The 20685-nt window shown below is 53.5% G+C and overlaps 5 protein-coding genes across 7 annotated transcripts; 3 read left to right on the top strand and 2 right to left on the bottom strand.

The window, feature by feature from the left end:
* Nucleotides 1-1405: 1405 nt before the first annotated feature.
* Nucleotides 1406-7032, top strand: CLIC1 (chloride intracellular channel 1). Its single transcript, XM_010961495.3, has 6 exons — nt 1406-1955; nt 4047-4156; nt 4357-4482; nt 4642-4748; nt 5459-5640; nt 6633-7032. Exons 1-6 carry the CDS (start codon nt 1917-1919, stop codon nt 6792-6794), a joined length of 726 nt encoding a protein of 241 aa, XP_010959797.2. The 5' UTR covers nt 1406-1916; the 3' UTR covers nt 6795-7032.
* A 277-nt stretch (nt 7033-7309) lies between these two features.
* DDAH2 (DDAH family member 2, ADMA-independent) lies at nt 7310-10685 on the top strand. Of its 3 annotated transcripts, none has more exons than XM_010961496.3 (7): nt 7331-7560; nt 8400-8760; nt 8873-8972; nt 9097-9170; nt 9367-9486; nt 10024-10173; nt 10368-10685. In XM_010961496.3, exons 2-7 carry the CDS (start codon nt 8464-8466, stop codon nt 10482-10484), a joined length of 858 nt encoding a protein of 285 aa, XP_010959798.1. In that variant the 5' UTR covers nt 7331-7560; nt 8400-8463; the 3' UTR covers nt 10485-10685. The 3 variants fall into 3 exon arrangements, with proteins under 3 accessions (XP_074204491.1, XP_010959798.1, XP_010959799.1); XM_010961497.3 differs by lacking the exon at nt 7331-7560 and adding an exon at nt 7637-8159; XM_074348390.1 differs by lacking the exon at nt 9367-9486 and having other exon boundaries at nt 7310-7560.
* Nucleotides 10686-10826: 141 nt separating this feature from the next.
* Nucleotides 10827-16097, bottom strand: MPIG6B (megakaryocyte and platelet inhibitory receptor G6b). The gene is made up of 7 exons (XM_074348389.1): nt 15942-16097; nt 14168-14602; nt 13626-13973; nt 13379-13463; nt 12980-13038; nt 12771-12850; nt 10827-12641 (listed from the first exon to the last, which is right to left on the bottom strand). Exons 2-7 carry the CDS (start codon nt 14226-14228, stop codon nt 12537-12539), a joined length of 738 nt encoding a protein of 245 aa, XP_074204490.1. The 5' UTR covers nt 14229-14602; nt 15942-16097; the 3' UTR covers nt 10827-12536.
* Nucleotides 15460-18206, top strand: LY6G6C (lymphocyte antigen 6 family member G6C). The gene is made up of 3 exons (XM_010961499.3): nt 15460-15617; nt 16978-17088; nt 17534-18206. Exons 1-3 carry the CDS (start codon nt 15566-15568, stop codon nt 17746-17748), a joined length of 378 nt encoding a protein of 125 aa, XP_010959801.1. The 5' UTR covers nt 15460-15565; the 3' UTR covers nt 17749-18206.
* A 751-nt stretch (nt 18207-18957) lies between these two features.
* Nucleotides 18958-20643, bottom strand: LY6G6D (lymphocyte antigen 6 family member G6D). Its single transcript, XM_010961504.3, has 3 exons — nt 20589-20643; nt 20345-20491; nt 18958-19290 (listed from the first exon to the last, which is right to left on the bottom strand). The coding sequence occupies exons 1-3, from the start codon at nt 20641-20643 to the stop codon at nt 19067-19069; spliced, it is 426 nt and encodes a 141-aa protein (XP_010959806.1). The 3' UTR covers nt 18958-19066.
* Between the last annotated feature and the right edge of the window lie 42 nt (nt 20644-20685).

Genomic DNA, 20685 nt, shown 5'->3' with positions numbered 1-20685 from the left:
TAGGAGAAAAGCAAAGGCAAGGAGACTGATATGGGAGGGAAACTTCTCTGATGCAGGATTTGGGGGTACAGCCCCTGGCTTCAAATCCATAAGGCACTGATGGATGGCACCAGGAGAGGGCAGCATTCTCTGTCACGTGGGAAGTTAAGGCAAAATTCTTTGTGGGTAACCATACCAGCTAGCCAAAGTCAATATTGATGATCAAGGCAGCTCTAGCTGTAAAAAGCTGTAGGAGGGAAAAGAGGCAGGGGAGAATCTGCCAAACCTGTTTGAGCTCAGGGCTGGCCCCATTTGCCTGAGGCTTCTCCCAGAGGGGAGATTTTTGTGGAGCAAATTGACCACCTGGAGCAGAAGAGGACCCTAGGAAGTAGCTCTGCTTTGACCTCCCTTCCTCAGATGAAAGGGCTCTTGTGTGCAGATTTTGAGGATCACACATAAAGGAGATTCCCCCCCAACAAATGCATACTCATTGACTCATTCTACATCCTTATAAGCTGTGATAATTCAAGGGAGCAAACACCACATATATTCCTTCTTGGGGGTGGAGAAACGCCTTCCCGCAGGGAGGAAAAAACCCACAGAAGAGGAAGCATAAGAGGAAACCACTAACTGCTGGTTCGAGCACCTCTCTTCTCTCCACTCTCTCCTCCCCCAACTCTCTCCTTTTCTTTACGTTTTTAGCCCTGTTTTGCCCCTATGTCCTTACACTCCACTATGTTTCTCTGAAACTGTAGGTGTGTTGCTAGACAGAAGGTGGTGGGGAGGAAAAAGATGGTTAGATAGGAGAGAGAGTCAGATGTAGAGGCTGGCCTATGTCCAGTTCAGAGGACATATTTTTGGGCTATTTTTCAACAGACCATAAAGAGTTTGCTAGAACCTCCAAAATTAAGGTTATTGGGAAGGAAGAGAGCTATTCTTCTGTCCTCCCTACTTCTCTAATTGTATCCCCAAGGACTCCACTCACACTATCCTGTCTAATCTTCACTTTTTTCCCCACTGTTAGGACTAGCTACCACCAAGACCTTAGGATCAGGGCAGAGCTATCCTGGGGCCACAACAACCCTAGGCTCCTACCCTGTCTCCAAGGTAACGTGTCAGTGAGAAAAAAGGACAAGGGGCACAGGAAGGGGCCCCAGATGACTGATCAGGCTACTGAGTGGTAGCGGACCTCCCCCAGTGGTTAGGCAGCTTCCTGTTTCCCCAACACGAGCCTGATTATCTCCTTTCCCCGCCCCTGCCCTACATTTCACCACGCTTTTCCCAACCCCAGCTTCCACTTCCAAGTCCCTTTCCTGGACCACAGTCCTAGGAACCCAGACTTTGGACTGGAGTCCAAAGGCAAGGTGGAAAAAGGAATAAACCACCACCTTTCCCTTCTATAATTCCCTCTCTGGGCCGTCAGGGACGTGCTCAAGCAGTGGGTGTCCGGTTTCTTGTGTGAGGGTGGAGGGAGAGTGTCCTCTGATGAGTGAAGCAGGGAAACTGAGGCAGAAAAAGTTCTGTGTTCAGGGAGACTGGCGGAGAAACAAATTTCCCAGGATTCCCTCTCCTCGATACCCTCCTCCTCGATCATCTGGAAAACCTGAGGATCTCCCTTCCGACCCACTCCCTGAATCGTCCCGCCCCCCGCCGGTCCCCTCCCCAAGTTCAGGGCGGGGCGGTCTGTGAGTCAGCGGCTCCCCGATCCGACCCAGGAGGGGGCAGAGCTAGGGTGTGGAGGACGCTGGACCGGTCGGGAGGCCGCGTCTGGAGTGAGCGGGTCTGATCGGGCTAGTGCGGCGCTGAAGGGCCAGACCTAGGTCTAGGGGACAGATTCTCTTCAGTGAGACCCGCCTTCCCTGGCCCCGGCCCCGGCCCCGGCCCCGGCCCCTCCCAGTTCCCCCAGCGACGGTCGCTTCCTGGTCCCCGTCGCAACCATGGCTGAAGAACAACCGCAGGTCGAATTGTTCGTGAAGGTAAGAACACCCTCCCGCCCCTAGTCCCCCCTCCAAATTCCTAGAAGGTAGCTCTCACCTTTCCCCAGCTCCAACCTTTACTCCCAATCCCTTCCCTCTTTGACCCCCAGCCCCAGTCCCAACCCCACGTGCAATCTTTGAGGGGCGTGTGGTACTGTGGGGGGGGGTTAGGGCGGGGAAGACAATTGACGTGTGTGTCGATAATGAGAAATCTAGGTTCAACTCTGCAAAGTTTGTAAAAGTGCAAGTTTCCAGCAGCCTAAAGGACAGGAAGGTACAGAAAAGGGAGGGTTTCCAGAGTGGAGAAGATTGACGGGGAGTGGGGGGTGGAGGACAAAGCTGATAGGGGGACCAGGAGAGACGGGGGCGGCCAGAAACCTACAGGGTTTGGGTGGCACAGAGGGAAACTTCAGGATATGGGCCCAGCGAGAAGATCAGAGGATGAGGGGTGTAGTGGGAGAGACTTGGAGGCGTGTGGGGGGGGAGCGGGGGAGGTTTCAGGGAAGAGGGTGTGGTAGGGAGGCCTGGGAGTGGGACTAGGTGAACTGGGAAGAATTGGCGGGATGAAAGGAGACAGGAGAGTGGGAGCGAAGTTCTAGAACCTGGGTGGGAGAGGTGACTGGGTGGTGAACAAGTGTCCTGGGGACTTGGGGAAGTGAGGAGGGTGGTGGCGAGGAGATGAGAGCTGAGCTGTGCCTACCATGAGGGTAGATGGGGAGACAGAGCAGGAGGAAGAGAGCAGGGTTAGGATGCTTAGGGTTTGAAGTTATAGAAGCAGAAGAAAAAGTCACCCCAACTCTCTCCTCTCGGCGGGTGTGGATTAGAAGAGGTGGTGGTCCCATGGAATCTGCATATCGAAGCCGCAGGCGGCAGCCTCTGCCTTTTTGCCCCTCTCCCCTCCCCACTAGCACTGCATTCTCTGCCTTCTCTGGACCTCTTCCCTATGCCTCTCCCTCCCTCTCTGTCTGTGTCTCCCGGTTTGTACATTTTCCCCATTCTTCATTTTCCTGCCTCCTTTCTCTCCACTTCCCTGCTTTTGTTCATCTAGCCTTTGTGTGTTCCTGCCGGTTTCTCCCTCTCCTTTATGCTGGGGCTTCTTGGGCAGCCATTCCCTCTCTGTGCAGCCATGCAGGGTCCGCCCCCTTAGGTGTGGTCCCCACCTCCCTCTCACACTTGGCCTCAAGGGCTATTTTTACTCCTGGGTGAGGCTGTGCTGCAGAGATTCCTCCAGCCCTGGGTCCAGCATGGGGAGGATTATCTGGAAATAGGGGAATTATACTTGGAGACCCCGGCAGTGCCCAGGGAAGAGGGAGGTGGCCTTTGCTGCTTGGGCCTCAGCCTCACAGGTCCCTGCCCCCACTCCTCGCCAGGAAGGAAGCTGCTGAGACCAGAGACACAGTGAGATGAATCACCCTCAGCCTAGGGGGAGGTGTCCCTTGGGAGATGAGGTCACCACTTGCCAATTAGAGGGCAGCCCCCTTATGCAAGGCCCTCCACATCTCTAGGGCAAGGCCCTAAGTCCCTTGCCTCCCCAAGCAGCTGCCAGAAACTGCTTGGGTAGAGGTATAGAGAACCAGACCTCCTGCTTCTGAGCCCTGCCCCACCCCTCCTGTCTTCAGGCTGTATTCCTATCAGGAATCCAGGAATCCAGGCCTCTAGCCTACAACCCTAGACTCCCCAAAGCCCCTCTCTAGGCACCATTTCATGGGTTAAATTGTGAGAATTAAACGAATTTTTGTATGTAAAGTGCTTAGAATAGCACAGAGGAAACTACACTAGCATTAGTCTTCCCTCTCTAGGGTCCAGATCCTCCAAGTTCTCCGAAGCCTGTTCCCTCTGCCTACCTCCCACCTGTCCTCAACTCTCTGGGGAAGCAGAAGCCTACCTTTGTAGAAAATTCTCACTGATCCACCTTGGGTTTGATCTAGCCCCCCAGGTGGAGAGCCCAGTTCTGGGGGAGCTTTTAGCAGTGAGACTGAGTATGTGTCATGACGAGGCAGGAAACAGGTCTGGGAATAGGAGATGCAGAGAAAGACCTGGAGATGAGTGGGATGCACCAGGCCTAACCTTGGAGTGGGGCTTTCTTTCCAGGCTGGCAGTGATGGTGCCAAGATCGGGAACTGCCCCTTCTCCCAGAGACTGTTCATGGTGCTCTGGCTCAAGGGAGTTACCTTCAATGTCACCACTGTTGACACCAAGAGGTAGGCCCACTTCTGTTCCACTAAACATCCCTTGTGCATACACACATGCGCATACATACCGTCACCCACCTGTGTCCTTCCATGCTGAATACTTTTCCCCTCCATCTGGAGCCCCTTTTCTTTTCCCACATTCCTCCCCCTCCCCTTTCTGGTTCTCCCTAAACCCCTTTTCCTGTCCTGATGCTGGGTCTCTCCTCCAGGCGGACTGAGACGGTACAGAAGCTGTGCCCAGGAGGGCAGCTCCCATTCCTGCTATACGGCACCGAAGTGCACACAGACACCAACAAGATTGAGGAATTTCTGGAGGCGGTGCTGTGCCCTCCTAGGTATAGGGGAACTCGGAACAGGGAGTGGGGAATCTGGGAGACTCAGAGAAAGAGAATGATTGAAGAAATGGAAAACGCAGATGGTGGTTGGGCAAGGGCAGGGTTGCTGAGGCTCCTTCTCAGAAGAGCTCTTATCCTGTTTCTCCCATTGGTTTTCAGGTACCCCAAGCTGGCAGCTCTGAACCCCGAATCCAACACTGCTGGGCTGGACATATTTGCCAAGTTTTCTGCCTACATAAAGAATTCAAACCCAGCCCTCAATGACAGTGAGTCTTGTGGATTGGAGGCCTGAGTCCTAGGAAGAATGAAGAAGAACCATGGATTAGGGGCCCCTGGAAATTCAGATATCAGGGAAATGGAGCAGATGTTGGCAAACTTGCACCACCACCACCCTGCACCTTATCTTTGTTTAACCCCCATATTTCCCTGAATTCTCATTGACTGTGACTTTTAAGCTCCTCTCATTTGTTCCCTAGCCTCTTCTGCCCCACTGGGGACATTAGTTGGGTTGACTGCTGGCCTGTGTTCTGGCAGAAGAGGATTTTGCTTAAGAACAATGGCTTTAGGTAGGAGGGAAATAGCCCAGTGGTAGAGCACATGCTTAGCATGCAGGAGGTCCTGAGTTCAATCTCCAGTACCTCCATTAAAAACAAACAAACAAACAAAAAACAATGACTCTAGATCCAGACTACCTGAGTACAAATCTTACTAGCTGGGTAACTTGGGACAATTCATTTAACTTCTCTGTAAATCCACTTCCAGATCTATAGAATGAGAATAACAATACCTGTTTCTTGGGTTGATGTGAGAACTAAATGAGCTTTTGTGTGTAAAATTATTAGAATAACACATAAAAAATGAACTACATTACTGCTAGCAATTATTATTTTGGACTGGCCTCGCCATTAGTATTCAGTACCCCCATGGGTCTTCTTGGACCTTCTGATGTTCTTCCCAACTTCTCTCTCTTGCACAGATCTGGAGAAGGGGCTCCTGAAAGCCTTGAAAATTTTAGACAATTACTTGACATCCCCCCTCCCAGAAGAAGTGGATGAGACCAGTGCTGAGGATGAGGGCATCTCTCAGAGGAAGTTTCTGGATGGCAATGAGCTCACTCTGGCTGACTGCAACCTGTTGCCAAAGCTCCACATAGTACAGGTGGGTGGTCATGGTGGGAGGAGAGGGTGGTCGCTGGGATGGCTTTTTAAGGGGCTCCCACATGGGCTTCCCATGACAACTGCTCCAAAGGTGGTTTCTTTACTAGGATGATTTCTAATAGCAGACACCACCCCATTCCTTCCTGGCATTCTTTGCTGGTAAGACTTGAGAGAATTCTAGTCCATGATACAAGAAGTGAGTGCAAACAGACTAGCCGAGAGTAACACATTCCAGTATTACTTTCAAAAATGCTCTTGCTGTCTCAGTCATTGCCAAATCCCCAAATCAGACAGAGCAGGCTTTTCCTAAAAATCAAAGCTTTAAGTCTGTAGCTTCAGTCTTCACTTCCTCTTGTCGAAGATGAACACTGCTGGTTCCCATGTTTTTATCATAGCTCATGCTATGCTTTAGTTTGTGAAACAAGGGATACTGAAGTGTCAGTCTGCTGCAGAACTGTGTATTAAACATCGGTGTACTGGGCACTAAAAGACATGAAGATCTGGAGTGATTGGTCCTTGCCCTCAAGGAATTTGAAATCTAGCTGAGATGATAAAACATTCACATGAAAGTTAAGTAATAATACATGGTTAAAAGCCAAATGAAAAGTAGATATAAGTTGCTATGGAAATTCAAGAGGAGAAGTGTGTGGTTTGTGAGTTATATCTCAAAATCAAGAGGGGAAAACTAGCACCATAGACTGAGGTGGTCTGAAAAGGGCTGGTTGGTTATAAATGGCCAGGATTTCATTTAAGTGGAGAGGAAGGCTAAAGAGCTTACAAGACAGTGAGGAGTTAAGAAAACCCATCAAAGATGATTAATATGGGAGATAAGAATCTTAGGAAGAGAAACCAGAGAGTGGAATTACTTGAATGCCTGGACAAGGAGGCTGGATTTTATCCTGTAGGCCTTGGCATAAGGGAAAGACCAAGAGCATGATAACTATTGTGGCTTCCCTGAGGCTAAGCTATTGGTCCTTCTCTCCTCATCCCTAGGTGGTATGTAAGAAGTACCGGGGATTCTCCATTCCTGATGTGTTTCGGGGAGTGCATCGCTACTTACGCAATGCCTATGCTCGGGAAGAGTTTGCCTCCACCTGTCCAGATGATGAGGAGATCGAGCTGGCCTATGAGCAAGTGGCCAAGGCCCTCAAATAAGTCCCTCCTGGGGTTCCCTCACCCCCATCCATTTTCTCCATCAAGGCCCTGGATCGTTTGTTTCCACATGGCTACCCAATGGACACACTCCAAAACGGCCGGTGTACAGAGAATCCTGGTGCGGGGCTTGCTGGGGGGTGATGAGGAGAAAGGATGGGGGATATGGGTGAGATTTTTATTGTGGGGTCGGGCGGATAGGACAATGTGTTTCAATAATAAAATACAGAAGGAAAATCCAGTGTTTTTACACAAAGGGGCTTGAAGTGTGAGTAACACGGAATGAAGGGTGGGTAAGTGACCCTGAGCTCCGAGCAGAAGCCCGGAATTTAGAAGAGGGGTGCTTGTGATGGGGCTGCCATTTTTAGTGCTGGTTCACCGTTGAGCTGTCTTGCGCTCCATGTCGCATTTGCAGCCCAGCCGCAAGAGCCGGCCAGATCTGGGTGGGCCTAGGCAGCGCTCTTGGGGCGGGGCTGAATTCAGAGAAGGAGCGCAGTCCGGATAGAGTGGGCGCGGCGTAGCAGAGCGGAATGGGCGTGACCTCGAGGAGCCCCGCCCCGTCCCGCTTAGACAATGCCCCGGAGCCGCCAGATCGTCGCGACCCCGCCCCACTGTAGTACTTGAGCTCGCTTACCACGGGACCCCTGAAAGCCAAAGCTCCAACCCTCAAGGCTTGAAGACTAGGACTCTTCTTCACCAACTCTGTCCTCAGGGGGGTGGGGCCGCAGCCAAGATCACAGAGCGGCAGGAGTGGGGGTGGCCGCTAGAGGTGAGTCTGGGGTGGGAGGTGGCCCTTGGATCATGTGAGGGCCAGAGTTTGGGGGTGAGGGGCCCTTGCTTGTGCCGGACAGTGCGAAGGGTCGATATTTGGGTGTGGAGCTGAGTGGGAGTGGACTTTGGGGAAGATAGATCCGAAGACTGGGGGACCGGGTCCTGGTGCCCAGAGTGGCGCCGGCTCCCCAGAACCACGCCCCCGGTTTCCCCGCCCCTCGGATTTCGTTTTAGACCTCTCCCAGTCCTCCGGGACTCAGTCTGGTTTACAATGGGTCGCGCTAGGAACGGAGTGACCGGTCGGGGTGGAGAGAGGATGTTTAACTCCTTAGTCTCTAATTCCTCCCTCCTTGTCCCTCTCTCCCTTTCTCATTCGGACGTTTAGGACTTCCATCCCCCAAGCCTTGACTCTCCCCAGCTGTCTCCTGACCCATAACCTCTGTGGGCCCCTCGCCACAAGTCGGGTCCCTAAGGCAGCGAGCAGCTGAGGGTTAAGGGGGCGGGGCCGCTACATTTTTGGGGAGTGAGCGCATCCTAGCGGCTGCCAAGAGGTGCGCCTGGCAGGGACCTTTCGAAGCCCCCGAGCAGGGGCAACAGGTGTTTTGGAGATTAGGGATCCCGATCTTGTTCCTCGGACTCCCCCTAAAGCTGCAGACCCACGAGGGTGTGGGGTGGAGTGGGGTCGGCAGAAGAGGACCGACTGGAGGGGGTGGGGTGGAGTGGGTGGGGCACCCGGAGATGGCAGGAGGAAGACCTGGGCGCTCTTAACCACCACCCACTACACCCTTTTCTGCATGTTTCTTTCTCTGCTTCACCCCTTTCTTTTTCTTCTCCCAGACAGGTGAAGTAAAAAGAAAACTAAGAAATCAGCGCGGCCGGAGGGGGCGTCTGTGTGGATGGGATGGGGACGCCAGGGGAGGGGCTGGGCCGCTGCTCCCATGCCCTGATCCGGGGGGTCCCGGAGAGCCTGGCGTCGGGCGAGGGTGCAGGGGCCGGCCTCCCAGCTCTGGACCTGGCCAAAGCTCAGAGAGAGCACGGGGTGCTGGGGGGTAAACTGAGGCAGCGATTAGGGCTGCAGCTGTTAGAATTGCCTCCTGAAGAGTCGTTGCCGCTGGGACCGCTGCTTGGTGACACCGCTGTGATCCAAGGGGATACGGCCCTAATCACGCGACCTTGGAGTCCCTCCCGCAGGCCGGAGGTGAGCGCCTGGGTGCGGGTTAGGGTAGGGGGAAACTGGATCTGGGCCTCCAGGGCTTTAGGGAAGAATGGGGATGGGAATGTCTCCGCCTGGCGCCCTCTTCTGCACTAAGGTTGATGGAGTCCGCAAAGCCCTCCAGGACCTGGGGCTCCGAATTGTGGAGATGGGGGACGAGAACGCGACGCTGGATGGCACTGATGTTCTCTTCACTGGTGAGGCTGGGGTGCCTGCACCCTAGGGCTTGGCACAGGGAAGCAGACTTTGGGAGACTGGGCCATCCCGCGCCTTGTTGCCAACTCACTCCCGCCTTAAACCTGGCGGCCTCCCCGGGCTCAGGCCGGGAGTTTTTCGTAGGCCTCTCCAAGTGGACCAATCACCGAGGAGCTGAGATCGTGGCAGACACGTTCCGGGTGAGGAGTAGGACCCGCCTTGGGCAGGGGGGTGGGGGGAGGGCATGGAGCAGATAGGGGCCGGAGGAGCCTCGGCGGCGGGGGCGAGGGGAGACTTAGCGCGGCACTGAGGAGGAAGAGGCTGAGTCTGTGTTTGAGGGTATCCCCTCACCCTTCCCGCGCCCTTGAATACTTTCCCTTATTCCCCCGCCGCTAGGACTTTGCTGTCTCCACGGTGCCGGTCTCGAGCCCTGCCCACCTGCGTGGCCTCTGTGGCATGGGGGGACCTCGCACTGTGGTGGCAGGTAGCAGCGATGCTGCCCAAAAGGCTGTCAGGGTGAGAAGGGGCAGGGCTGAGGTGGGGCGGGTTGGTCCGCGGCCAACGAAACTGGGCGTGGCCCCGGGCCTGGGAGGCGGGGAGCTGGGAGGCTCTGAGGATGAGCCCCAACCCTTGCCCTCACGGAGCTGTCCATCCAGTGTAAAAACACCTGAGAAAACAAGAAGTTACTATGTGGGACAGGGGGCTGGAAGACCGAGGAACAGGGGCAATTAAGATTGTCTTCCCAAGTTTCAAGAAATTCCCAAAAGTGGCATCTAAGCTGTGACTTAAAGGATGGATAGGACGGACAGGTCGGGTCTGGAGTAGGGGAGAAGAGGGTAGCACGTGGAAAGAACTGCATGTGAGTCTGAGGTGAAAATTGCAAAGTTAATTAAAGCACTTACTGCCTGAAACATAGTAAGTGCTATGTGCTTGCTGTCATTATTATTCCACAATAATTTAACTCTGTCCTCAGCCCTTAGCAGTGGTTGGGCAGCCAGACTCAGTTGTGAAGAGGCTCTGAGCCTTGCATGCTTCCTCTCTCCTGTCCCCCAGGCAATGGCAGTGTTGACAGATCACCCCTATGCCTCCCTAACCCTCCCGGATGATGCAGCAGCTGACTGTATCTTTCTGCGGCCTGGGATGCCTGGTGTGCCCCCTTTCCTCCTGCACCGCGGAGGCGGGGACCTGCCCAACAGCCAGGAGGTGAGAGAAGGCAGGAGCTCTACCATCACCACCAACCAGAGAAATGAGCCTCAGGCTTTCCTAGTGGCAGGAAGGAGGGAGACCTTCTCTAGAAGCCTGGGTGGGGCCACTCTGAGCTGGCTGGTGGGAAGGAGGCCTTAGCTGTGGGCTTTGGGGTCTTACTCCCTTCTCCCCACACACTGTCCTCCCTGCAGGCACTGCAGAAGCTCTCTGACGTCACCCTGGTACCCGTGTCCTGCTCAGAATTGGAGAAAGCAGGCGCTGGGCTCAGCTCCCTCTGCCTGGTGCTCAGCACACGCCCCCACAGCTGAGAGCCTGGCCTTGGGGTCCTGGCTGGCCAGGGGTAGGGTGGCACAGGAGTAGAAGGGGAAGGAGGATTCAATAGAGGATGGCGAACAGTAGTAGTGGGGAGAGGGCCCCAAGGTGGAGGGAGGGCATAATGTAAGGAAAAGGATAGGGGCCACTGGGTAAGTCCTTTCCCCAAGAACTAATAAAATAGAACTGACCTTTTAGACTGGGCTGTGACTTGTGTCTTACTGGGGCAGAAGGACAAGGGCAGGGCTGAAACCTGAGGTTAGGTCAGTGCTGGGAAGGAGGCCTCTTTCATTCATCAAACCCTCTCTTGGCACTTACTAACTCATGGTCCAGCCCTATCAGAGGTGTTTGGCCACAAAATGGACAGGACAGAACTTCTGTGGTGGGGAGCACGTACAGGGCAGAGAAGAGAAAATATGAGTGAATCAATCACTGCATTTATCTAAATGTCAGATGATTCAGAGACTAGGAGATTAACAGTCCATCCATAATTCATAGGAGGAAATGACATTTCCAGGGACATTCATTTTTACTCATTTACTGAAGCTTAGCAGTGATACAAAAAGGGTTAATCTCTTGGTATCAAGGAACTCATGGTACATGAAAATTTCTTATAAATTGAAATATGGTTTGTAATGAAACAATTCACAGCAGGCTATGAGAGAAATAAGGGGACCCTCTAGGAAATCAAAGTGTAAGCAGGGATGGGCAAAGAGGGGCAGGGATCACTTCCCAGAAAAGGCTATGCTTGAACTGAGTCCTGCGGATAAATAATAGCCAGGCATACAGTGGGAAGGAGACAAAGGGTAATTAATCTAGGAAGAAGGAACTGCATTGGGCAAATGCATATTTGGGGCTGGGGAGACTTTCTCTATAGCTGTCATGTTCTATGCATGTGAGTGACAGAGATAAGCCTGGAAAGTAGGTCGAAAGCTATAGCACCTTGTACCCAAATCTGAGGACCGTGGACCCAGAGCTGAAATACTGCAGTTCTGAAATACAGGTGGTCAGGAGCAGGTTAGCATCTAAGGAAGATCTTAAGCAAGGGTAGGAGGATGAGGTGGGGCTATGGGCAATCTAAGGAGGAAACGAGGAGATGAGATTCAGGTGGCAGTACTGGGCATGAAGAGGGTGTGGATTTGACTGTGACATTAAAATAGAAAGGCACTTGGTTAATTGTGTGGGAATGAGAGGTGTACATGACTCCCAGTTTCTGGCTTAGGCAACTGGGTTGATCAAGAGAGAATGCAGAGGAGGAAGGGTTAAATTAAGTAAGTGGCTTGGGAGATGACAGTGAGTTGGGTTTTGGACCTGCTGTGTGCAAAATGCCTAGGGCCAGCCAGGCAGGGATGTCTGAGGGACAGTTTGGCAATCCCATATCAGGGATCTGAGCTAGAAAGAGTTCTTGCTGTTGTTTGCAGAGGTGAAGGCTGAGGACTGGCTGTGGATCATAGTGTCCCAGAAGAGGGAGAAGGCAGATAAAGACAGGGACAAACCTAGAATGGTGGGGAATACTGTAGGGGGGAGAGAGCAAGGAAGAGGATTCCAGAAGGAAGATATCAACATTAAAGAAAAACAGCTTAAAGATGAGAGTAATCAAAGGCCAAGCCAGATGAATGATAAAAAATGTCTGCTGAGTGTAGCTATTAGGACATCACTGGCAATCTCATGGAGAGGGGGTGAGCAGTAGGAGGTGACTGAAGAAAATGGAAGAGCTAGGTGTAGGCCATTGGTGGAAAGAGCTTGACTGCGGAGAGAGGGAAAGAGAGAGGGCAGTAATCTAGGAGTTGTAGATATCTCAACATGGGGAAGCAGGGCTTGATCAGCTCTAGAAAGGAAATCAGTGGTGAAGGAGACATGAAAGTTGTGGGGAAGGAAGGAAGAAGATCAGTGACAGGGATAGCCTGGAGCCCAGCTCTTCTGACTCCCAGTCTAGTGCTCATTTCTATCTTACAGTGCCTTCCTTTCCCACGTGAAGGGCCAAGAAGGGGAGGGTTATGGAGACCTGGGAGCCCCCAGCTTGTGAGGTTTGGAGTAAGGGGTTCCTTTCAAACTACAACCGCATAGATGGTGGAGGCATCAGCTGGGGCCACTGGGGACAGTCGGCAGGGCCTTCTGAGGGCCATATGATCCAGGTCTGCGTACAGCAGGCTCTGAAAGGTGGGGAGGAAGGCAGGAGGGTCTCAGAAGTCTGACTCCCTTGGGGATCCAGGCCTCTGTCTTTCTTGATCCACTTTACCCAGGGATTCTGACCAGCCCCCTTTCCATCCCCAAGCCCTTACCGACTCTTGATCCAGGCCCCCTGAAATCTTTGGCTCCTCCTCCTCTACTGGCCTCTGGGGCTCGGCTTTCACGAGTGGAACTATGTGGGGGGGACAGAGCTGAAGAATTGAGAGAAGGTAACCAACTTGTCTGCTCCCAGCAAGGGCTAAGACTCCGGCATTGGGTGGGGAATGTGCGGAGAAGGAAAATGGGGTGGAGTTAGTCTCACCAAATCTGGGCAGCGGTCGAGGCGGGTGAGGGGGCGAGGGCGGGTGAGGGGGCGAGGGCCTGTAAGGATGGATAAAAGTATTTGAGAGCCACCAGTCTTCTCTCGCTAGTTCTGGGTCCCAGGACTCACCAACAACCCACCAACTCGGTGCAGGCTCTGACCCACAAAACAATTTAAGCCCCACCCCCACAGATAGTTCCGCCCACGCTCTGAGCCTGCTCCGCCTCTAGCTTCGCTTCCCTAGCCAGGGCTCCACCCACCAGCTCGTGGCTTCGCCAAGTTCTGACCTCCTCCATTCTTCTCCAAACCAGACCCCAGGGCTCCAGATCTAGCTTTTGTCTGCAAAAGTTGTGGTCCTGCCCCTCCCGCCTCCGGTGAAATCCCGCCCCTCGTGCTCACCTGCGCAGCCACCAGACCAAGCCCAGCGCTCCGAGTCCCAGCACCAATCCAACGCTTAGCAGCGGGATCAGGATCTGGGGATAAACTGACCCGAAGGGAATGTTGGAGGCGGGGTGGCGGTGGATGCCAAGGTCAAAGGTGCGAGGACAGCTAGGTCTCCTACTCAGGAACCCCCAGCCACGGCCTCCCTCCCTGCCGGGGGCGTGTGTCAGGGTTAAGTCTCTTGTATATGAAGTCCTAGACCTACCTTGGGTAGGCTCCGGAGCTCTGCAATTGGCCAGATCCCCCAGCACGTGAAGCACCGTTCGACTCTCTCCCTGGTGCTGGCCCTTGCAGATAAAGGTGCCCGAGTCCCCCGTGCTCAGGAGCAGCTCCAGCCGCCTGATATCAAGGTCCAGAGCACGTAGGCGACTAGCAAAGGGCTGAACGGGAGACGCGGTGGGGGTCCCGCTCGGTGAGGCCCACAGGATCGGGCGACGTCCTTTGGACAGACCCTTGCAGGCGGGGAAGCTAGGTGCCCAGACCCAGCGGCTGGGTTGCGATACCCCTTCACAGGAGAGATTCACCCTGTCCCCAGGGCGGCCGACCAGGGAAGCTAGGGGAGGCCAGAGGTAGTGGTTAGGAAAAGTCCACAGGGCGAGACGACCCCTCACTTACGTCTGCTCTCCTCTCGTCTCCTCTGCTCTCCAGCCGTCCTGGATCTTCCCACACACATCCCACTCCTCCTAGTTATCCCCGCCCCCTGCCTCAGTCCTTCGTCGCCATTCTGACTTTCCCGGGATGGCTTACCCCCGGGGCTCCCGTGGGCCCTCGACAGCAGCAGCGGTAGCAGCTGCAGAACCAGGGCCATAGCTGGAATGTGATGGTAAGAGGCGGCGAATGAATCAGCGGAGGACACCGGAGGGAAACCGGAGGTGGGGGTGGAGAGGGAGACCGCAGGTCTGGGGGCTCCGATAAGGGGTGAGGGCGGGGCCACCAGCTGCCCTGATCCCTCTGGGAATCTTCCCAGGCAAAGTCACAGCCCTCAACCAATGCTCACTTAAAATTCCTGCTGGGGCCGTTTTCACCAACACTACCGCAGACTTTAACCACTGCAGCGTCGCAGGTGCCTGATACACCACGATTTCTAGATCCCCACTGTCTGAGTTGAAATCTTGACTTTGCCATGTACTAGATGCATGATGTGCACAAGTCGTGTAATTTCTCTGGGCTTGTTGACATTATCTGTAAAATGGGGATAAAAACACCTACCTTGTAGAGTATTGTGAGAATTAAGTAATACACCGAAAATGCCTAGAACAATGGCTGAGACATAGGAGCACTATGTACTTGCCATTATTACCATTTCTGTTCTTATTTTAGCTGCTACCTCACCTCTCTGTGCCCACGCTGTCCCTCCCAGCCGTTGGTGCTGCGCCCAAATTGGCAGGTTTTGATTGAGGAAGTGCTTTGGAGCAGGTGCAAAGCCCCACACCCAGGACTTCATCAGCCCTTACCAGACTGGAGCAACCAAGTCCAGGCCAAGCCCAAGTAGAGCCAGAGCCAGGACCTCAGAACCTTCAGGGGGCCTGAAGCAACCCTTCCTTAGCAGGCAGCTCCATCCCATGCCTCTGCTGCTATGACATCACAGAAGCCCTTGGTGACATCACAAACCCTTCATCCTGTGGCTGAGCAGGGGTTGGGAAGACCAAGTAGGGGCTGAAATGAGGTTAATTTGGTGCTCAATTTCTGCCCACGTGCCCCTACAAATGCCCACCGGGGATTAAATTTGGCACTCAGCTTGGGCCATACCCCATTGTTCATTTCTCAGGAACCAGCAGATGCTACCACCACAGCCACTGTAACATCACAGGGGCCTTTGGTGATACCTCTTCAGAGGACTGGGCAGGAGGGGATATTACTCTTGGGGGCCAGGAGGGTGTGTCTTGGACTGAAGCCAAGAACCAAAATGGAGTTGGCCACTAGTGCACCTACCCTCCCCACCTCTCTCTCCCATCCCCATCCCCACTCCCTCACTGGGCCCTGCTTAGCCCCTCCCTAAATGGGGAGGGAGGGGCCACCAGAGTCAGGGAAGGGAGGGACCGTTGGAATTATAAATTCCAAAAAGGCCACTCAACTCCCAGAACCCAACCCGGAAATTCTACTCTGTCGGCTGCTGCTACCGCTACCACTCTCAAGACACTCACCATGAAAGGCTTTCTGCTGCTCATCCTGTCTGCTCTGCTCTGCTGGGTCTCAGGTGAGCACCTGGGGGCCCCCAAAGACCTGGTTCACCTGGTCAGGACTTCCACACCCTGTCCCAGCCACTGCCCTACACTACCCACAACTCAAGATCCCCAGTGCCCCCAGACCCAACTGGCTCAGTTGACCCTGTGACGGAGTCCTTGCTCCATTTCTCAAGGACTCCAGTCTCCATCCTTCAGACTCCTCCCCACCAAGACCCACTCTTTTAACCTGCCCAGGGTTCCAGTTCCCCTGTTCCCCACTCCTTCTTGGAAACTCTGCTCTCCAGTTCCCCTGCCAGCCCCATTCCAATAATGAAACTCTCTAGGATGCAGCTTACCTGCTTCCTTCTCTCACCACCTGCACTCAGCAGGGTGTTCTCTCAGAAATCTAGACATGCAGTCAGGGACTTCTTTTGCTCTCCATCCTCCCTTCTACTCCATCAGGGACTTTGTGCTCAGTCCGTCAAGCAGTGGCTTTTCCTGATACGCTCTGCTCCTCCCTGGGGTGCATACCCCCAAGGACACAAGCTTTCTGGAGGGTTCCAGTGGCCCCTCAGAACCTCCCAGAGAACCAGGGAGATTTCCCAGCCTTCTGGGGAGGGAATACCGGGGCTGCTCACCCCCAGATGAGGTAGGTTTTCCTGAGTTGCAGTCCCAGGATCCTCCACCCATAGATTGAACCCTTTCTTCACTCAAACCTTAAATCAGCTGAGGCAGAAACTTTAAGGGGTGTCATCTTCTGCCCTCATCCTTCCATTTCGGTAAAGTGCTCAGATGGATTCCGATGATCTGTCTCCCAGATATTATTCCTTTCTGTCAGAGAGCTGCTGTGTTGGGAGGGTTCCATTCAGGTCTGGTTCTTCTTCCCACACTCTTGGCCACCCCTGGGTTGAAGGTTAAATTATTAAAGCTGGCCCCCGGTGGCTTTCTTGCCCACCTCAAGTTCCAAGCCATTTCTACAAGTGTTGTAACGCCATGGTTTTTACTTTTAATATTTCTTCCTGTTTCAAGACTCCATCTGTGATGTTTTCTGCATTCCTTCATCTTCTCCCTCACCTCCTTCATTCCTTCCCTGTGGTAGGCTCACATTCCGTCCCTCCCCAGCCCCATGTTTTTCTTGGTAACTCTGCTCCTCCTGACTCATCTCCAGGTGGGGTGGAGTGAAGAAAGATGTTAGGGTGCAGGCTATTCACAGAGCAACAACTCCACCCTCACCCACTTCCACTTCTGCATCACTCACCTGCTCCGTCCCTAGCAGACCAAACAGGTCAGAACACCTACTTGATTGGCTCTTCTCCACCCTATCTCCCAGCTCGGCTCATCCCGAGGTGAGTCAGACACTCCATCACCTCAGCATGACTTCTGTCTTCCCAGCTGACATTCGCTGTCACTCCTGCTACAAGGTCCCTGTGCTGGGCTGCGTGGACCGGCAGTCCTGCCGCCTGGAACCAGGACACCAATGCCTGACAACAAATGTGTATCTCGGTAACATCCCTTCTCTAGTAGGGAGAGGGGTCCAGTGGGAGACTATGCCTGGGGCTGAGGTGGAACAGAGAATTACAGCAATGATGGTAATTGGCCAAGGACTTTTGTGCGCCAGGCACCATTCCGTGTCTTTACATGGATTGTTTCAATTTATGGTCACAACAACCCTAAGATGTGCTGCTATTGTTCTACTGAGGAAACAGCCTCAGAAAGAGACAGTAACTGGTCCAAGACTTCATGGCCAGCAAGTGATAGGACCAGGATTGGGGTGATGGGGCAAAGCAAGGAAGTGCAGGAGGTTAGACTGAGAAGAGATTCAGAAGGGCACGGCCAGGGGCAGAGTTGGGAAGGAAGGAAGCCTGGGTGGGGTGCAGGGGTGGGAAAGTGGACACAGGCATGTCAGGTGCCCACCTTAACTGACTCCACTGGCCACTTCTAACCCCAGGTAAGATGTGGGTTTTCTCCAATCTCCGCTGCGGCACACCAGAAGAGCCCTGTCGGGAGGCCTTCAACCAAACCAGCCACAAGCTGGGCCTGACCTATAACACTACCTGCTGCAACAAGGACAACTGCAATAGCCCAGCCCCTCGGCCCACCCCGGCCCTGGCCCTTGTCCTTGTTACCTCCTTGGCTGGCCTTGGCCTCTGGCTGTTGCACTGAAATCCACTCCGTGGTTGCCCCTCCTCCCACCTGCCTTGGCCTGAGCCTCTCTTCTTCTGTCTTTGTAACCTCTGCTTCCCTTTGCTCAGAAAAGCAACCCTCCAGACCCTTCACATTTCTTTGCTTAGACAGTGGTCTCCCGCTCCATCCTTCCACCCCACACCCTCCACTCTGCTTTTCCGGAGTCCTTCCCCATTTCCCTGAACACCACTCCAGATCCTCCATGGCCTCCTAAAAGGGCCCCCCCCCCTTTGCCTCCTGCACTCTCCCATGCCCTCCTTGGGGAGGGATTGGAATCTGGGCTGGAAATGGGGGTTCTGCCCTGTCCCCAGTGAAGGCTCCCAAGAAGGACCTGATGACCTCATTGTATGAGCTGATTCCCCACACCCTGGCTGTCATATGTGCCCCAGCCTCATTCTCACCCCTTTCCATTTTGAGTAATAAATGTCTGTATCTGATCAATTGTGCATTTTTGTGAGAAGATCTATTGACAGAAAAGCCGCCCACCCACCCCCCCACCCCCGCCAGGAAATAACACTCTCAGACCTCACCCCCATCAAAGAACCCCTCAGGGAGTTTTTCTGGGAGGCTGGGCTGCGACAAAAGGAGAAACAGGTTTTTCAGGCCTCCATCCCTCTTCCAGTGTCTGGGGGTGGCATACAGCTCCCAGTGTTTGGAGAAACAATCCTTATCCTAAATTTAGGCCATACCTCTGATGTACTGTCAAGAAGGAGGTACAGCCTGGCTTGAGGGATCCCCAGAAAGGGTAGGAGAGTTGCATGGGGATGGGACATGGGACCCTCTTGCCAGGCCTCACTCCCTCAGGTTAGAGTCAGAGGCCTCCTGGCCAGGTAAGTGAGGCACATTTCCTTTCTCAATCCAAAATAGCCATACTGGGAGCTAAGTTGCAAATGGAGGAAAGGGGAACAAGCCCAGACAACCAGGCTCATTGATTCCTGGTGGCCCCCACTCAGCCCAGATCCTGCTCCTCTCAGTGATCCTCGTTGCTAAGGAAGATTCTCTCTAGCAACAGGATGTAGGAGCAACTTAGGGCAGATTCTCCATTGTCCTTTGGGGTTTAGTTGGCTAAGAAGTGCACCATTGTAACTAAGTCCACTGATCCTTGATGACCCCTAAACTCAAGCCTAGATGACCCCATATCACTCCTTCAGCCCTCCCATCAACAAAAGATGGAATTTTCCAGTCAGCTTTAGAGTGGTGGATAGCTTTTAATGGCTCAAAGAGGAGTGTTTGTCTTCTCACTTCAGAGTGCCTTAGTTCCCTTGCTCCATTGCTCCCTTCCCTTCCCCGGCTCCCTCTACCCTCTCCACAGTCCCGGCAGGAGCCAGACCAGGGTGGTGGCCGCTGCGGCCAAGAGGCATGCAGGGGCCGCAGTGCTTGCCACAGCACTGTTGCACAGGTCTCCGACGCAGCAGTCCCTGTGGGTCGTATAAGTCACCTCTCCCACCACTTCTGTTTCCACTCGATTGCAATGATGGGCCGCCACACAGGCTGGATGATGATGAATCAAGGTCACTGAGGCTGAGAGAGAGAATGAGACTGGGGTGTTGGACGCCTGGCTTGAGGACTTGCCTTCTGCGGCAGAGCAGATGTGACTTCAAGGAGCCCAAAGGGATCCTCTGCCCCCTCAAAAAACACCTCCCCAAAACCAAGTGATCACAGTTAACACGTTGACACTGTGAATCCCCTGATGGGATGCACTGAGAGAGACCAACATCATTTCTTGCCCAAATCTCATGAGCTCAATCTAATCATGAGAAAATATCAGATAAATCCAAATTGCAGGATGTTCTATAAAGTAACTTACCAGGACTCTTCAAAAGTGTCAAGATCATGGGGAAAAAAAAGGAAGATTCAGAACTGTCACAGAGAAGGGGCAACTAAGAAGACATGAGAGCTAAGTGCTATGTGGGCTCCTGGTTTGGGTTCTGTATCAGAAAAGGGACATAAGTGGGACAACCAGCTAAACTGAGTAAGGTCTGTAGAGTAGCTGGTAGTACTGTACCAGTGTTATTTTCTGATTATGCTAATTGTACTATGGCTTTATAAGATATTAACATTTGAGGAAGCCGGGTGAAGAATATACAGTACTATTCTGTACTATTTTTGCAACTTTTCTGTCAATCTAAAATTATTTCAAAATTAAAAATTGGGTGGGGGGCTGCTCCAGGAGCAGTAGGCTGGACCCAGTCATCCAAAAATTAATTAATCAATTAATTAAAATTTAAAATCACACACACACACACCCCTCTGGGATCCTTAACTGATGCCTGCAATTTGAAGTTTGGTTGAATATTTTGGTCCTTCAAGGGACACAGCTTTTCCAACCATTTGTGAGTGAATGGGCCTATGAGACTCTGGAGAGTCAAAAGGAGGGAGGTGGGGCTACACAGATGGCAGGCTTCCAGGGCTCAGCGCCAGGAGCCAGAAGGGGCTACAGACTGCTCCACTCCGACAATGGCACCATCTGCCCAGAGCCAGACTGAGCCTGGAAGGTTCTGGAAGCCAGAAGGATTGAGGGATGGGCTGGAGGCAGGGAGGGGCTGGGAGGAAGGGGGAGAAACTGAGGACTCACGGTTTCCAGACAGCTTGGTCTGTCCCACGTCCCCTTTGGGTTTGCGCTCCAGGAAGCCACAACGTTCGCCCTCTCCACAAGTGGTCACGGTCTCTTGGCAGGAGCCGCTGGGGCCTCCACCGCAGTCGTAGCACCGCATGCGATTTCCTGGCAGGAGAGAAGAGGTGCCGGACCTGGGCTCTCAAGGGAGCCGCTGGCAGAGGGGGACCGGCCTGTGTGAGAGGCGCCTGGGCTGCCTCCTTACCCAAGGCAGCCCCCAGCAGGGTGCTGAGTAGGATCCCGACAAATAGGGGGTTCATCGTGTCTGCCTGTGTCCAGAGCGCCTCTCCCTCCCTCCCACC

The sequence above is a fragment of the Camelus bactrianus genome, chromosome 20 (assembly GCF_048773025.1).
Source record: "Camelus bactrianus isolate YW-2024 breed Bactrian camel chromosome 20, ASM4877302v1, whole genome shotgun sequence".
NCBI classification, from domain to species: domain Eukaryota; kingdom Metazoa; phylum Chordata; class Mammalia; order Artiodactyla; family Camelidae; genus Camelus; species Camelus bactrianus.
The sequence above is the reverse complement of the archived record's forward strand: the minus strand, read 5'-3'. Positions and strand labels throughout refer to the sequence as shown.